General features: G+C 38.8%; 1 protein-coding gene across 4 annotated transcripts in view; it reads right to left on the bottom strand.

Annotated features, from left to right (window-relative positions):
• The window catches only part of arhgap21b (Rho GTPase activating protein 21b), a 37,212-nt gene that overhangs the window by 17,496 nt on the left and 1,127 nt on the right, over window positions 1–18,589 (bottom strand). For 2 of the 4 annotated variants that reach the window (XM_035170105.2, XM_035170106.2), the window contains exons 2-7: window positions 18,150–18,360; window positions 10,277–10,459; window positions 10,107–10,128; window positions 4,165–4,263; window positions 3,724–3,802; window positions 3,581–3,635 (exon numbers count right to left, since the gene is read on the bottom strand). In XM_035170105.2, coding sequence (XP_035025996.1) covers window positions 3,581–3,635; window positions 3,724–3,802; window positions 4,165–4,263; window positions 10,107–10,128; window positions 10,277–10,459; window positions 18,150–18,221 — 510 coding nt within the window. In that variant the 5' untranslated portion in view covers window positions 18,222–18,360. Of the gene's footprint in view, window positions 1–646; window positions 674–807; window positions 2,350–3,580; window positions 3,636–3,723; window positions 3,803–4,164; window positions 4,264–10,106; window positions 10,129–10,276; window positions 10,460–18,149; window positions 18,361–18,589 lie in introns of those variants that run through there. The other 2 variants (XM_035170107.2, XM_035170108.2) reach the window with 2 other exon arrangements.

Genomic DNA, 18,589 nt, shown 5'->3' with positions numbered 1-18,589 from the left:
AACGTGATTAAATAAAACTATGTAAAAATGGACAGATCATTTTCCCACCTCAGGCCTAATGAAGCCTAATGTTGAAGTACAAAACTAGCTTCTTCCGACACATAACAGATGTGTTTGTAAGACACATTACATTAATCTGCTTTAATCAAAACATATTGTGCCTGCAAGAAAGCATGGGCCGTGTAACGGTATGAGGACTTTGAACCTACTACAAGCTGGTGTCAAATTACGATCTTATATAAAACTATGTGTACACCAGCAATCAGTACCAGTCGCTGTTCCTCCCTTTGTAAGCATGAGTGTACAGGAGAGTTCAGAGGTCACTGTCCTTTATCACACTAATGAAATATGGCATGGAGGATAAAGAAGGCGAGGTTTCACTGAGATGCCAGCTGGATGCCAGCTCGAGTGCTCAATCTAACAGGTACTGCAGGCACGGTACATCGGCCATTTCTGTGTGCACATTTGATTCAGCAACACAGAGATGACCATCAAACAATCATCCAAGGAAACTAAAAAGCAATAATGCAAAACCTGAAGACTACATCCTGTAACGACGTTGCTGTCATGCATGACATATGGAAAATGAGATGGCAAGGCATGACGTGTCAACGTGAAGTGGCAGCTCAGTCTGCTGTGCGCTTACCAGATTAGTAGAATCCCAAGAAAAAGGCTACCGATACAGCATGTGAAAACAAGAGCATTAAGAAATCAAGGGAAAGAGGGTGGATGAGAAAAAGATGCCAACAGAGCAAAATGCACTCAATACAAAAGACAAAACAGATTTGGAGAGAAGAGAGCGTTTACCAGCCATAGCAATGCCTGTGCTTGACATGCTAAAAATATACTAGAGCTGCAGCAGCAGCAGCGGAGGGATGAAGAAGCAAAGATGTAACAGGGGTTGCCACGTTACGACCTGCCTGTGCCAGTCAGTCCTGGGTGAGGTGGCAGGAGCAGAAGCTCGCCCTTCCTTCTGCTGTTATATCTCCATGGTTCAATCCATCTTCAACCAGAATATTACGCTAACTGAACAAGGTGCCTCCAGTCTATGTCTCTCTCCCTCCCTCTGCTATTGCTCACATGACAGAAGCAGCAGCTGCTGATTATACATTCAGCTGTGATGGTACAGCTCCCCCTCCCACTCCTTCCTCCTCTCTTTTTTTTTTTTCCCCGTCACCATCAACCTGTTCAAAGCACAGGGCGGTCAGCTAATTTTATCTACTGGTTTTATTTCATCCTTCATACTGTTCCCTCCTCTCTCCCTGCTCAGTATTTTCTCCGCTTTCCTCATGTACAGTTACCTCCCTCTTCTGCTCCTTGAATGCACACGCTCTCCGTCTCTTTGCTAAGCAACTGCAGCCTGTCTCCAAGCAGTCAGTGCTTGCTGCCTCCTACAGTGAAAGTCATCCTGCTTGCATCTCTGATAATCCCGTTGTTCTTCCAGCCTTCATTATTCTGCCTGCCTACATTAAAAGATATTTTTGTGCAGCCTCTGGCCATTTACTGTATCACAATACACTTGTAAGATTAAAATGGTTTTGGTACCGAGGGGGAAAACTGAGTCACAGAGAGGGTGGACCTAATGGGGAGGAGAGGTGGAGCAACAGTCAATTGGTTGTGAGAAAATTATCTCATAACAGATGTAGAAGTGGATGTTAAAAATATTTTATTTTTCTGTTATTATTATTAAATTCCTCATTTAAATTGGCGCATGGTCGAAGGATATATCTTAATAGTGTATAACAATCATTGACACCATGTTTTAAATAAAAGACATGCTTGCATATTGTAGATGGATATGCTGCTAAAACATAGCCATTGAAATTACAATTCTGCAGGCCACACTGAATGTTTAAATGAAATACCTATCTAGTTAATTATGAAGATTCAGTGCAGCAATAAAGAGTCCACAAGGGAATGTTTCAGGTGAAGCAAACATCTCGGCTCTTTCATTATACAATTCATAAACAGGCTGTCAGATAACAAGAAGCCCATGGGAGCAGATTCCTGAGCATCATGACAAAGCACTTACTGTGATTTACTATAGATATGGAAACAGATGAGTGCACCTTCACTTAGTCCTGAAGGTGCTGCCAGCTGCCAAAACCTGCCTGCAGCATGTATTAATGGTTAATGATGAGCTCTACAGTGACGACCGGTACGAAGACTTATATGATATAGTTTTGGGGACATGTATTATTCACAATATTTTAGAAGAGGTTTGGACAAGAAAAGACAAAGCTAATATATTAAGCCAATTTAGACTAGGGATACCTGAATTTTCATCAGTAGGGATAAACCTTGCTATTTGTAATTTAACACTTAACTTTAATTAAGGTATATAATAAAAGTCTAAATCATAGGAAATGTTTATTGTAACATAACTGCGCTAAAATATATTTTTCTTGACTTTATTTCTTACATTTATCTTTTTTATTATTTATTTTTCTGATGAATAATCTACAACCCATATCTTAATAATTTAACTTCATGTATTATATGTGCATATCTTAAGCTATTTTTAGATTGGTTGGTGCCTTTGCCGTCACTTTAGAAGTCAAACTTGCTGTATGTGCGAGTGCTGCAACAGGAAATGAAGCATTACTACACAATGTCAAACATTTCCTCAAAAGAAAATAAATCCCTCATCCACTTAATTTCCTGGTTGAGTTTCCATTGTTTTAACTTTTTTTTCCTTTATTCTGTCATAAATATTAGAAAGTCCTCAGCAATCGGAGTCAATCTCTCCCACAGAAAACGGTGTTCCTGAAGTGCCCAAAACATATTGTCTGCATTCCTGGCTTTTTTTTGTGTACAGGGGGGGTCAATTTAGGCTGGTTGTTCAACCAAACTTGTTGTACATCCCTGAAAACACACCCACAAATCAAACACATGCAAATATTAATGAGCGCACAAATCTGACTCCCTTCAAACTGTTTTGCTTCTTTTGATTGTGGTAATCTGCTGCAGGTAAAAACCACAGAGCCTCTCACATGTTCATCAGCATTTATGGCAGTGATCCATGTTGCCTCAGCTGTCGTTAAGGACTTGAAAGCACAGCCAAAATAAAGAGCACAAAAACTTTTATTATATTCAGCTATAAAATGTAGGTCTATTCCACACAGAGTTGACTTAGGAGAATTTTTTTTTTTGTGCATAATTCAATAACTTTGTCCCTTTTGCTCGTCAAAACATATAACCTTTAAGGATGGGGTTGTGTATATTACATTATGATAATATGTCTGTATAATGAAATACAAGCAGTTCTTTCTCTACCACTGCACATAGTCCATTTCAGCAGCAGTGTCAGTATCAGTTGGTGGAGGACAGAAACACTTCTCTGGCCTGATTAGGAGGCCTAGATAGTGAGCTCTGATGGGATAGGAAAACTGCCTGCATCATATGACTACTGTCCTAATATGAACACCTTAAAGTAGAGCAGCTCTCTGAGATACGACAATTTGGGGCTTGAGAAACAGATCAATTTCAGTTATTTGTTAAAGGACAAGCATAAAAAAATGTGGAATAAAAGCCTAATTTAATCCCATTTATAAAAATTGAATGGTAAAGAAAAACTTACCAGCTGAAGTATATCCTCATCTTTTGGCATCACACAAAGTTCAAGAAAGTCACCACTGTTGGGGAAGAAAAAAATAAGCTTACCCTCTGGAAAATACATTAACTAACCAAAATTAAAATACAAAAATGTATATTATATCTCACCTGTCTTGGATTAAGGATATAACCTCACAATAGGCTTTCCCAATTATGCTTGCCCCATTCACCTTCACTAAGCGATCACCTAACAGGCAATGAAAACAAAAGGAATGACAACAGTGGTAATAAAAGACCATTAAGCAAAGAGGGCTGATGGAAACGTTCAGGATCGTAGAAGAAGTTATCACAGTTATCATTACATGCATGTGTAAAAACATCTGTTTTATGTATAGATTTATATATATATATATATATTCTACATAATTCATTATTAGCTAAATTGTACACTATAATTAATTAATATAAGTCCCCTGCTCTGTTTATCCATTACGGATTTACAGGACCTTTATTTTTGAAATGTCACGACCAAGTAATTGCACTCCCAATCAATCTCTAGGATGTCTCGGTGAGTAGAGGAGACTGATTATATCAATCATTGATTATTACCTGTGCAAAGCCCAGCTCCGTGAGCAGGACCACCTTCTTTGACTTGCTTGACGAAGATGGTGTCCATCGGTTCCAGCCTGTTCCGCTGTCTCCCTGGTGCTAGTAGAGAGAAAGGTAGAAATGAGTGGACACATAACAGCATATAAAATGTAATGTAGGTCAGCTTTATTGTGCTTTTTTTAAATATGCATTTTCATCAGGTTTTGCTACCGAGTTACAAGCAGTGCTCTACTCTAGGTTCATTTACAAGCTCTCACTTGAAAGGCTGAACTTGAAACAACAACTCCCAGACCTACCACTGAGTAACAGACTGGGCAGTAAATTGCTTCATGACATTTAGGTGACAGAGGAGAATGACTGTGTATGAGAATGAGACAGAAAGTGGGTGTTTTCTCCTAAAATTTGGAGGCATGTGAATCAACATTATGAGAGCACCACAGGATGTGTTCTGACCAACGTATGCCAACAGTTCAACAGCTTTCAATAGTCGTGATCATTAATTGGTTCAGTGAAAAAACAAATCTCTATGGGGGACTTGCATGCTTTTAGAGAAGTGGATAAAAGCAGCTTAATAGAGGAAAACCTGTTTGCTCATGCTGCTCCAGTCTCCTAGCAGCTGCGCGGCTGCAGAAGAGGAGGAGAGAAAAGAAAGAGGGAGGGTGTGAGAGAAAGAGAGGCTAAGAGAAGGTAGAGTGACAGTGTGCTCAGCTACACAACTCCCACTCTTTCCTTATAAAGTGAGAAATAGCTCTGGGTGCAGCCAAAGAGCAGCTGAACTTCTTCCCCGTGTAGTTAACATTCTGGTAGTGAGTCAGTGCACGATGGCTTACAAACTACAGTGGCCAGAAAAATCTTGTACAAGTTGTTTTAAAAAATACCAGCCTTGCCAATAAAGAGGTTAAATGTTCTAAACATGTTTCTTTTGCCATGTGTAACAATACCACAAGATTATTTTTAAAAGTTTTGTGTTCTTAATGTGATTGGACAATACAAACTGGAATGCAGGCGAATTGAGTTAATCAAAATGCAATTAATCTCTTCAGCCAATACATTTGATTTAATTTAACTCACAAATACTTCGGATTCCATTTTTCTCTCTTCCACATTTGAGATTACTCATGCAGAATCACCTTCTGCGGACTCACATTATGTAACACTGCAACAGGAGTCCCCAAGACAGACTCCCTCTGGTGGTATACAGTGGGGCTACATCTCCATTATCACAATGGAACTATTTCACCATATACGTTTAAAGTATGGCAGAGTAATTGCTGGGCAATTATCTCAATATAGATTTCATCAATAGCAATATAATACATATAATTAATTGATTGACCTATCAATATAGACTATTAACCTAACAGGCAATAACTGTAAATCATATACAATGGTGCTTTGTCTAAATATGTCTGTGCTCTACATAACTGCTTAAGGCAATAAAAAATGTCTTCATTCTTAACACTTTTAAGCACCAACAAAACAGTAAATCAGAAATAGTATTGTTGACACCCAACTTTTTTTTAATGCTCGCACAATTTTAGAAAATTCATTTTGTTTTCTGTATAACCAAAAGTTTAATGTGAAGATCAATATGATTTTTTAACTTTAGTCTTTAGTACAGAGACACAAAAAATGTGTCTGTGTTCATTTAAAAAAATTTTTTTAAAAACATTGCCAGGTGTCATTTGCACTATTTTAACCACTTGGGGAAAGGAGGAAAAAATACATAGTAAAGAATACGAGCTACCTGAAGTAAATCATTTTTATTCTCAGACACTATAAAGACTGTTTGAGAAAGAAAAAGCAGAAGGATATCTAAGTCAAAACTACACTTTGATGTAAACAATGAGCACTGAACCACCAAATGAAAGCTGTGATTGAGGTACAAGAGGAGGGAACATTAGATCATAATTGGATCCAAACTTGACCCCAGACTTGTGACAGAGGAGCTTTGTCTCAAGAAGCAGAAGACTGTAATAGAATAAGGGAAATGATTGTGGTGTGGCACTATGGAGGGAGAAGAGCAGCACACCCATTGCTGTGATGCAATGTTCAATACTTTAACTCGTGTTTTGGCAAATATTGCCTACTTCAAATAAAACCACACCTCATCTGTACGTTTAGTTGTGTCAGTGAGCAATCAGCATAGTGACGTCACTGATCTTTCCAGCAGTCAATGGTCAAAGACGCAGGTCTAAATTTGTTCCCATGACTAAGACTAAAAGGTTGTAAAATACAGATAGAGCTGTCCAAGGTTATACAGTTGATAGTGGATACCTTTTTTTTTAAAATTATGTATTTTATATTTTAAATCTTCAATTTATGTGTCTCACAGCCAGGATGGACTGAAGTCATCAGGCTCCTACATAGTCACATTATTTCTTTGATATGATAGTTTTCTAAATATCTCAATACCTATACTGGTGCACTAACCAAAAACATTGGGAAAAGCAATGAAATAACAATGACAGAACATGGAATGTAAAACAATTCTAGTTTCACTCAAAAGAAAACTAGAAAATGCAGTCAGCAGAGCATAGACCTCTGTCAAGGAGGTGTATCGAGTCATTTGTCTGCAGTTTGCTTGAGTGCAAAAAACTGTTGGCTGTAAAATAAGGTGTGGTAGGTTCATTGTTGGCACATTACCTTTTAAAAAGGCAGCATAACGAGATTGAGCTTTTGACCAACAAAACCCTTGTCTGAAGTCAGTAGTGCCGTATTTTAAGGGTAATTTATCGAGATAGTAATATACACAGCATGTGTCCACTAAGCTTGATACATATCGAATGAATTGTTCATACACAACGTGAACCATATAGTTTTCTCTTTCTATGAGGCAAATCTGAAAATATAACAGGAACCTGTCGAGGTGCAAGAACACCTGACTTTCATAGCGACTGGAAGACGTCACTCTTGATTAGTTTACTACATGTCATGTGCAACCCTTTGGAACCACATACTTGGCACGGCAACATTTCTTTTGCCTCTGTTGAACTGGCATAAGTGGATTTGGACACACCCTAAATGCACCTGCTGATCATTCAGATTAATCTAACACTGAAAGTGGATTGTTGAAAATATCTAGATCATGGTGTTATTTAAGCTTTTACATGGTATGCAGTATTCCCAGTCTCCTATATCTGACTTTTTGTAATTTGACAGTTAACTTTATATTTGGAATAAATCACTTATTAAACAGCATTTAATAAGACCAATGTACCTCTTTGGTCTACCCTCTACTGGGAGCATTTTCTAAAAATAATTGATGAAATTATATTTAAAAAGTATAAATGGATCAGTTATAAATGGTGTTGTTGATCTGCCTACCTGTGAAACCCTATTTTAGCAGCTTGCAGGTTATGGTAAATGTCATGAGTGTGAAAATGATTGCAAAGGATTGCAGTCTCCTGTCTTAAATTAGTTTGACTTTAGCATGATTAAATTATCTATCACATTAACAATCTTGTTTGTCTGCGAGATGTTTTTCCAGGTTGAACGTGTAAGCTCTCTCAGCCACATTTTACTTCAGGTAATATCTTTTCCGACAAGCCATAGACTGTCTGCATTAGCACTTGTGTTTGCAGCCATTGTTCGGTCATCACGAGAGCTAAAGACGGTTGGCACGCCCATTATGCCCGCAAGTAGTAAAAGTAGAGAACTGTGCACAGACACTGCACACATCTATGCAACTCATAGGAACAATACTGATAAAATGTAGTGTCACTCAGCATTAAACAGAAGGGTATTGCAGTACTTTGAGTACCAATATATTGTGCAACACTGTTCATGCAAATCCCAGGATTCTTTAATATTCTCTTTGCCAACTCAGTCCAAAGCTCCACACTAAAAGCTCGAGGTCTTCCAAAGTGGTTTTTGTTTGGCGCATAAATCCTGACTGGGAGCTGGCTCCTCTATAATTTCATTTGAAGTTTGAACATTAACAAGGAGCCTGAGTATGCTTTCCAGCATTTCCCTGTTGGTGCAGACATCACAGAGGGGGTCATAGAAACTGTTCAAATCCGGAACAGAGACTTGATAATATCATTTTATTCTGTGGTTATGAACTAATGCTGTAGAAAACACAAGTCATCTGATTTTTGTAGAAGTCTCTATATGGAAAAAGAGCTATGTTTATGCAGTGATTTTTAACTGCCTGTTTGTGTGTGTGTGTGTGTCTGTGCAGGTCTACATGATTCATTGTGTAAATACATCACATACAGGCCATTCAGGATTTTAATTTGATCAGAGCAACAATTATCATTAGTGAAGGACTGCAAGTTAATTCATGCGCGTGTCGAGGGTATGTGCAGATGACCATGTGACCGTGCATTCTGCTTCCTAATGAATGTTGTCTCCACGTCATACTACATGATCAGCTGCACAAAACAATTCATGAACCAATATATATGTTTATATAACACCAATATTGTGCAATACCATGAAATAAAATCTAAAACTTTTAGTTAATGCAATTTTGCTACATAATTGTTGTTGAAAAGGATAGGTTCAGTTATATATTTTAAATTTTTTCATCTATTTAAACAATAGTTTTCTACAAAAAAACAAAAAACACAGACCATAGATTTTGTCTTCTATTAAATGAATTTGATGCAAATAAAAAATGAATCTATGAATGAAGAGATGGGATTATTATAGGTGGCAAATATGGTTTTACTCTTTATACGGGCAAATGACAAACTAAAAAAACTGCGCCTATACTTCACAATGTGTCTTACAGTTATGAGTTATATGAGTTATACATACTTGAGCTAGGCTGACTGTTGTGTTGTCTTTTGTGGGAACATTAACTGGTGTGCGGACATTTCCCATCTTCTGGTTTTCGTCGGTCTGGCAACTAATGTTTATCAAGTTTGGATCATGCTTTTGTATACTTTCTTGCATACGAGTGAAGCCTTGCAAGACAAAAACAGTCAAATTATGATGTTTTGGCATAAGACATGTCACTAGACTACAGAGCAGCTCTCTCCGTCAAGTGAAAGGCTGTCCGAGGTTCACTCTTGTTTTACCTTGGTTTCTCACGCTCTGTCTTAACCTACTTTGCCTCCTCCAACAAAGGGGCCTTTTTCTTTTGCCAAATAGTTTCCAAACTTTCTTTGGTTGTTCCATCGTCCACCATATTCAGTGGCTGGCGGAAGCTACTGAGTTACTGGGGAAAACAAAAGCACAAGCCTCTTTCTGTTTTGGCTGTGCAGTGGTGGACGCACATCCTTTATGCTGTAAATCGAAAATTAAATCAAGCTCTTTTCTGCTAATTTAATGCCCTGTGGCAGATCAGAATTGCCTATTGAAATCAATGTTATCATTATTCATAGGCCATCACAGTGTGCACTCAACATTTACCTCATAATGATAAATCAACTAACTTTACTTCTACCCACAGGATCTTTAAAAGATTTTAAGAAACACAGCTTTGCTTGTGTTTAAAATAAATAAATGACAAAAACTTTACTTAAGTCACAGGGATACAATACTAACCCAATACATTACCATCACTTTGTTTTTAAACAAATCAGCATTAACTTCATGTGGTGTCTACCTTATTAAGTGAGAAAAACAGAACAGCAAGCATTGAGGCTAACAAGGGGAAATAGGGTCAGACCCAAACAACCCAGTAAAACGTTGAGGCCATCTCTTTCTGACAGCCTTTCTATGATGAGACTGAAAACCAGCATGAGCAACAAAGTGAAACAATATGGAGTAGAGGGTCAGTGCAGGACAGAAACAGGTGGTGCTAACCAAACCTTTCATGCCTCCACAAAGGTCAGTGACACACAGGCGCTACATTGTTTTCATTGCATAAGGAAGCAAAAAGAACCAAAAGAGTGGCTGGATTAAGAGTAATTAGAAGTCAGAGGCACTGCTCTGACTCAGCAGCGTTGAAGTGCAGGCAGGAAGAAGAAAAGCAAAGTTTGTCTGCTTACCTCTGCAGCCATAATCTTCTTCCTGTTCACAAAAAACAAAAACACAAACACTCAAGTGACTTTGCTGCTTGTGGTCAGAGAAATTAGGCATCAGGCTTTTTGTTGACTCAGTGTTATCTTACACGACAAGCAAACAATACTCAGGTGTATGAAACTCAAATGAAATTTACCGGGAAGCAGTGCATGGTCGACTCCGGAGGGTAAACAATGAAGTGCCGCAGGGTGAAGCCGAAGCCTTGGGAGGTGCGACGTAAACGCACAGTTTTAGGTCTCGGCCATGAGAATGGCTCCTCCTCGGTTGGGTTTGGTGCTGCAGGAGAATCTGCCATGTTTCTCCAGTCTGGACAGTCATTCTGCAAAAAAAAAGAAAGACGAAGGAAGACTTTTAATTTAAGTGGTCTGTATTTGACTTTGATACACAGCACAACAACGTCAAGCTGGAGGGTGACCTTTGACGATGTCATCAGTGACATCATCTGTGCTGTGCCGTCAGTGTATGAGTGGGATGTATGAGTCATGCACAAGCACTATATATAAAACGAAGTATAAAAACACTGTATAAATGTGATGTGGTGGAATGGTTTAATTTGACTCATAGTGTAAAAGACTGAGTGGTCATTATGGACAGAAATGTGCTATATAAATTGCTCTATTAAAAAAGTCCATTGGCCATCAGTTTATCGGATGAATAGATGTCAAGAAAATCGAAACATTTACACAAAGACAGATTTGTCCATTTAAAGATGTAGCATGGAATAAAAAAAATTAGAAAAACAGATGATACACCAAAAACAATGTCACTAAAAACTACACCAATTTATGAATACCACAAATTAACCTTTTTAGAGGAGTAACTGCACATAAAAAGTGTTAATGATTGCTGTAGAGGAAAATTTGCTTTTTAAAAAAACCATTACTGGCTGTCCACTGTTTACATCTGAGTTGTGGTATCTTATTTTCACAGCTGGAGAGAAGAGCATGTCAGGCTACAGGGCTTTGGAAACCCACTCTTGTGTTTACTGGCTATTTATAGCCTCACACCTTTGTGGTGTCATGTGTGCAGCAACCCCCCCTTTACTCAGATCTCACCGTATAGTATTCCCTGTACCAGTACCAACTTCAGGAAGACCTCTTTTATACAGTTTTGTATTTCCACACTAAAAAAATATTTTGTTTCCTTCCCTTGTCTCAAACAACCACCCCCAACCTCCAGCCCCTCCCCCGAAGCATAGACTTTCCCCCCACAATGTGAGGAATTTGATGAGCATGCATTTGCGCTATCACTGCCTGGGCACATATATTGAGTAAAATGTCAGAAAATCTGAGTTAATTAACTGCACCATGTCACAACCACTAATAGACTAAGATAACAAGGTTTTTCCAGTCAAGGGAGTGAAAACTCTGCATATCTGACTCGGTTTGTTTAAAATAAAAAAGAAACAAATTGTAACAGCCTACTCACTTGATCCAGCTGTTGCAGGGAGTTGTGAATGAGCCAAACTATTTTTTTTTAAAAAACTATCCTGAGCAGCATTTTGTTCAGAGACTTTAAAAACCACCACCACCACCACCCCATTCGATTGTTCAGAGCATTTCACAGTATGAACATTCAGCCTTTTAGTCACTTCCTTTTTGAAATACATTGTGTGCCCTGGGGGTATGTACCAAGTTAAAGCATGTTTCACTGTGTGTTTGCTGAATATTCTGCTGCTTTTTAGCAACCTAGTTTCTCCGCTTTTCAGCCATACGTTTTTGAAAGAAGCAATAACATAAACAACTTGAATCTTAACATATATTAAGTGGCAACCTAAGCTGAGTAACACATACGGAGTTTTGTGGGCTTAGTGTAGAGAATAAGGACCCACAGTCCTACTTTGGCTTGCTGGGAAACTGAGCTGCAGGTGCAGCTGACACGCATGTATTTTGATGAAACTAGCAAAACAGGTTATAGTGTGTATAACCAAGCTCTGGCTGTTCTCTGATAGCAGCACTTCCATGTTGAAGTCCGCATCTGTATGAGCCCTCTGCCTTCGAGTCAACATGCAAATCTTTACCCGGAGAAGCGCTTGTGGTGATATTACAATAGATGAACTGGATGTTTGAAATGCCTGCATTGCTCTCCTCATGGCTCCAGGGAAAGCCAATCCCAGGCTACTGGATCTGATTTAGCAGCCAGTGCACGGAGCAGTTTCCCAGCCTCTGATCTTTAGATCTGGACAACAGACGTGGGTGTGGACCTCCTGACAGACACATGCCAAGAAGTGTTATCATTGCCACATGCATAGCTAATACTTCTGTGACATTCCAGGACAATAAATTCCAGACCCGCATTTGCCCTCCTGTTTTTTTTCCCTCTTAATAAAATAGCTTCCGAGATCAGACAAAATCGGTTGTGTTCAGGGTGGCTCACGGCCATACCATACATACTGAGCCCCAGTGTTGAAATGTCTCTTAATCATGATGAACACATGCATCGTAATGTATTTTAGGAAGTTCCCCCACACATCATCCTGCTTCCATAAATATCCACAAGAGCACCAAATGTGTCTGAATCCACAGCAGAAAATAGTCCCAAAAAATGTACAGTTTATTCCCACCAGTTGTTTATATAATCCCGAAGGAAGAAAAATTACATATTCAAGAACCATTTTGTCTTATGTTTTAGTCTTTTCCTGGGATCTATAAGCTTTGTCCTTTCAGTACATTACCAAATAATAAATGAATGAATAATTACTTGCACCAGTAAAACTCTAACTAAGGTGGGTTTCTTTAATTCTTTCAAATATGTTCTGCTGCTTCTTGTGCACGGCTACCATTCACCATTACTAAAGGTGCCAGCCCCGGGTAGCTATGGACATTTTTGTGAGACATTATCGGACATGTGTTTTACTGTAGAGCAATGTGATTAATCCAGAATCAATCTCAACTCTTAATTTAGTTCAAATAAATGTTATATATTATGCATGAGGATAAAACAAGCATGGAAAGCAGCTTAGTTTTGTTCCTTGCTTAACAAATGAATCATTGTTTGTATCGGTGAACATGTGGTCATTTTCAGAGACATTGTGAGGTAAAGCTACATCATTGGTTCCATGACCACAGAGATTAGTGGGAAGGTCAAACATTGCCACCCACTAACATCAGAAATTTTAGGGGCAGCACTGTACGTGCACAGCTGTTTACACACCACAAAGCCTGGTGTCTGCAGTCTTGCAACACACCGAAAAAGAAACTAGGATTTCCCCCGTGCTCATTTTAACAACTACTATGAAACCACACTGCATGGTCTGTATGTTTTTAAAAACTCTGCTGACATCACCAAATGACACATTACAAGCACCACATGACATCAGCTCTAAGAACGTCAGACAAGTACACAGCCTGAAAATGTGAAGAAACCTAATTCTCTGTGGGCTGCCAAATTCTACACCACATCCCATACAAACCAAGCACTTAACTGTGAAAAGCCTGAGTTAATGATACAGATGGCCACTGGTGAGCAATGGGCGTTTCCGCCTTGTAGTGCACGACAAGGTTAAGATTATCATTACTCTATGTAGACACACTGTGTTTTGTGCATGCCACACTTCTGAGTAGTAACATACAGATGGGACACAGTACAGTCTTTTGTAGGGCTGGATGCATCGACACATTTGGATGTGTGGAATTCCTTGCATTGTTTATGTTCATACCCAATTATGACGGCTGCCACTCATACTGAAGACGAGACTTCATCCTAGAAAATCCCAACCATCAAATGTGTGGGAATACTTTAAACAGAGACCTAATAAAGACACTAGTGTTCATTTCTCCACAGAAATTGTGTTTCTCTCTCTGGGAGTGGGGGGAGGGAGTTTGTAGAAACAGGTGTTTCATGGGTTGCAGCGCTCTATCGTTCTCTCTCTTGTTAACAAGAAAAGAAAGCAGGCTTAGACATCAAAATATTAGGGCTGCCATCTCCTCTGTGCACCCATGAGTATGGGGTATACAAACATTAAACTATCAAATTGAATATTAATGGAATAGTACAAATAATAATAATGTTAATATAACCTTAACTTTATGAATTAATTGGAAAACAAGACAAATATTGTCTTGACATTGGGTTATTGTTATTTGCTCTGGCCATCCTCGCTCACTGAGATCATCGTCTATCAGCACAACCCTATTCTGAACTCCAAAAATTTGGGTGAGGACATTTTCCCATGTTCAGGATTAGACACAGCTACAAAAGGAAAATGTCTGGAACATTCAGGTGAGGGGTTAGACACATCAACACGCGGCCCACTCCTTTGATGTGAATTTGACATTTTACTAGGGGGCTGGCCGGAAAAGTTCAGGAAAATGTCAGGAGCAACATTTGCTTTCTCTCAAACAGCCCCTTCGGAAAATTTTAGGAAAATGTCCCAAGTTCAGTGTATCTCTGAAAGAGCAGATGCTCATGGCTAGTATGGAAACACAGCTTTCCAGTGCATTTGCAAGTCTTTAACCATTTGTTTATGTGCGTACAGACACTAAACAATGCAGATTTCCATTAATGTGTCTTTTGAAATGATGAAACGTTTTGCTCACTTTCTGTGGCAGTCCAGTCAATAACTGGAAAATATATGTATATATAAATATGCCTTCTTAAAGCATTAGTGTCAGCTGTTATTCAGCAGCATTCAGTAATGAGAATGGACTGCTGATACATCCAACAACTATAGGATGAAACCACTGATGCCTTTGGTTTCCTGAGGAGACCGATTTCAAAACCACAACTCTCAAGTTATTTCTCTCACAAAGCTTTGCCAAAGATCGTCATACTTTGTCAATGTACTGTAAATATGTGAATAGATTTGCTTGAAATTATAATATTCAAATGTTTATGGCTAAAAACAATGAGACTGTTTTTGCCTGTATCATTTCTAACATATCATTTGCCTGTAATGTTTGCAGTTTTTTGGACAAAAGAACAGCTGCCAGCTCAGTTATGTATCTCATTCAACTTCATTCATCTTCAGTGATTCTGTGTTCAAGCTGATAGGTGCAGCAAAAGACGTACAAAATGTCACATGCTTCTCCACCTTGGGTGACATGGATCTCTCCACTAAGTACTGCACAGAAACAAGGGCAAACTGAATCACATCTCTCTCCCATCTTGTGTTCTCCCATGAGTAACTGCAGACAAGACCATAAGGCAACAGGAAGTAGCAGGCTTCTTCTATCCAATTGAAGGTCAATTTTCCCTTCCGATTGCCATCAGTTAGCCATATGATGCCTGCGTGTATGGTTCTGTAAAAGACAGCCAGTCTAAATGAGATAAACGCTGAGCATTAATGACGATTGTGGGAACATGGGGGGGATCTGTTTGTCAATAGCCCCCCTACAGTGCCAAGTATGGGTCATGCGTCATCATCAATAATACAATAACGTTACTCTCATTTCTGTTGTTCTACTGGAGTATAAAAAGCTGAAATGCAGATATTATGAATCTCGATAAAAAATAAATAAAAAAAAGAGTACTCATAGGACTTTCAAATCAAACATATGTTATAGTTTGATACAATTAAGACCCTAGGTTTTTAAAAAATCCTACCACAAACAGAGTCCTAAATATCTGTGCTGTGAACTCTATATCTAACCAGAGGAATCTAAGTAGAGGAGGGAGACATAAGCCAAGTCCGCTATTGGGATTCAGCTGCAGTGTTTGAATAGCACGCTCTATTCAGTTGACAAAGCAGACAAACACTGCAGTGTGCAAAACCCAAACACCAAAATCTTGAAGGAGGAAAAATCAATTATTTAAATTAAGTTATCACCAGCACAATATAAACAAGCATGATCTACTGGACCGTGTGATTAATCAGAAGACAGATAAGAACCATATTCAAAAATAAAATTGTATGTGATACAGCAAAAGTTCTGTTTACTTTGAGATCTCTTAAGGGTCTCTTAAAGTACTTCACAATGCCTGACTGGGGCAGTAATCCGGCCTCTTTTTATAATCCCTACTGATTGTTTACAGCAACAGGGGCCACACAATCTCTGAATAACAATAAAGGCACACCCATTTATCATCCGCATCTTTTGACCAATCTGCATCAACCGAGAACATTCCAAGTTGTCTTTGTGCATATTACACGTTCCAAAGAGATTTTGTAACATCCAATCAGATCCAATTCTTAAATCATTAAATCTACAGTGTCATCGCTTCCAGAGAATCCCAGGACCAGAGACTCCGGGGAGGGGTTTCCGGCTCAAAATTAGCACATGAATTGGTTTGTGTGGTAGCCTTGTGAGGAGCGCTGCTAAAAGAAGGACTTCCACTGACTGCACTTAACCAAGGATTTTACTCACCCCATACTAACACTTTTATCACAATTATTTAAACATGTTCCTAACGCATTATATTAAAAGATTCTTCTTTTTTGTGTCAGATGATGAAAACTCAAGTCTTTTAGCAACATTTAACAATAAATACTGAGACCTGTTGAGTTTATTAACAACAATGAAATTCTGCTACAGTATAATTTAAACATGTGTAGACAGTGTCTCCATCTGGTTTTAATGGGAACCATCGTCTTAGTTTCAATATTTAGCCGTAACAGTGAAAAAGGCAGGAATGCAAAAATGCTGTCCTGCAGTTCATCTCCTAAATGAGCTCTAGCGTGTGTTGTTTGCAGAATTAACTGTTACATGTTTAAATAGAATTGTGCTTGTTTTTTTTTCTATGAAAAGGTTTGTTTCATGCGCTGGACCATGAAAAAAAAAAACACTCCAAATAGATTAATGAGAAATCATATAACACTGTGCCTGTTATGGGTTAACTGCTCTGATATCTTGTTGATTTCCAAGGGGTCCTTTACTGCCCAGTGCTTTGTCTTATGATCTAAAATGGAATGAACTCCTGTACATGCAGCCTGCTAGAGGTGACAGCTTAAGGAGCTTTACAGTCCTCATTCAAAGAGTATTCACACAGAGGCAGGGAAGCTTGAGTGAGGAATGATTATTACATTGAAGATCACGGAGGAAATGAAAGGAGAAATTACACATTCTATACATGACTGCACCTCAATTTCAAAGATTACAACAATATGAAGGTTTCCATTCAGGCTACAGCCACACTAATATGTTTTAGTTTTAAAATACATCACTTTTGCTACATTTACGTCTGGTATTCGTTGCACTTTGAAAACTCAAGCAGAAACTGAGCAGAGATTTTTGGAAAGTATGGTCCAGACTTCTATGTTTACTTCCAGATTGAGTTATATCAGTCATGACTCCACTACGGGAGATGAACGCAACATGGGAAACAATAAAAAGTGTTGCAAACCCTTACTTTTAGTAACAGTTCTACCTCATTGTCAGTCCAAAACAGAAATCCCTGCTCTTTGTTTTTTCCATTGCTGCTCCTTTGTAGAATTTCCTGCAACTAAGCAACCAACTGCACAGTAAACGGTGTGCTCCGTGTTTACATCAGCATGTGCATGACCAGTGTACACAAATGGTCATGTGATGTGTATTTTGAGGTTTGTTAGTATGGATGGAGACCATTTCTGATACAGACAAGAGACTGTTTTGGATTTGATAGAAAAATTAGTGTGGATGCTGCCTCAGGCTCAGAGCAGATGGTGTCCTGTCTGGTATTACAGGGGTCACAGCTTAAAAACTAAAAAACGGATCTTGAATGAACTACTTAAATATCATGGTCTTCTCCCACTTCCACCAGTGATGAATTTGATTAAAATTTCAAATCTAATTAAATGCTCCGCTGCGACCATCTTTTGATCTACAATATTCAACCCTAGCCCTTACAAGAAATAGTAGCCCTCTCAGGCAAACATGTGACAGATCTGATGGTGATAATTATCAAAACAACCAAAATAATTAAGCACTGAGTGAGATGAAGGCCAAAAAACAAGTCAACGAGAGCTGTTACAAGCACAAACAGCTGGGTCAAGGTGTCAAACACATTACTCCCCCGACACCAAACTGAAAAAAGGGAGATACTGAAACCAGAGACAATTGCCAAAGTCTGGAGTTTGAAGGAGTTGTGTATACCTCACAGAAAGAAGCTCTCGCATGTTGTCTCTCATCATCTTCAAAAGAATTAACCCAACGTGATGCCATCATTCAACTTCACTTAAAATCCTGTTGTCCGTGAGCGACCACATCGGAAAAAAAATGCAGCTCCAGCAGGATGCGAAAAAGTGTATTAATGTTCCTCGACGTCCAATTTACATCTCCATTTCTGCTTGTCGTCTTACTCCATCTGTTCAAGAGAAGAGGGGGAGACGTGATTACAACAAGTTGCTTTGTTTAATTACAGTCACATTTGTGAATGAACAGCTCAGATCTGACATCTCCCACTGCTCAAAGGTCAGCCAAAAAACATGACTCAATACTTCAGTTGTTGAGGGCTCATAATGGTGGACCATCCGCTTTTAATTTTGGACAGCATTATGCAACAAGTCTCAATCTAATGCTATTTTCTACCTGGT

The sequence above is a fragment of the Hippoglossus stenolepis genome, chromosome 11 (assembly GCF_022539355.2).
Source record: "Hippoglossus stenolepis isolate QCI-W04-F060 chromosome 11, HSTE1.2, whole genome shotgun sequence".
NCBI lineage: Eukaryota > Metazoa > Chordata > Actinopteri > Pleuronectiformes > Pleuronectidae > Hippoglossus > Hippoglossus stenolepis.
The sequence above is the reverse complement of the archived record's forward strand: the minus strand, read 5'-3'. Positions and strand labels throughout refer to the sequence as shown.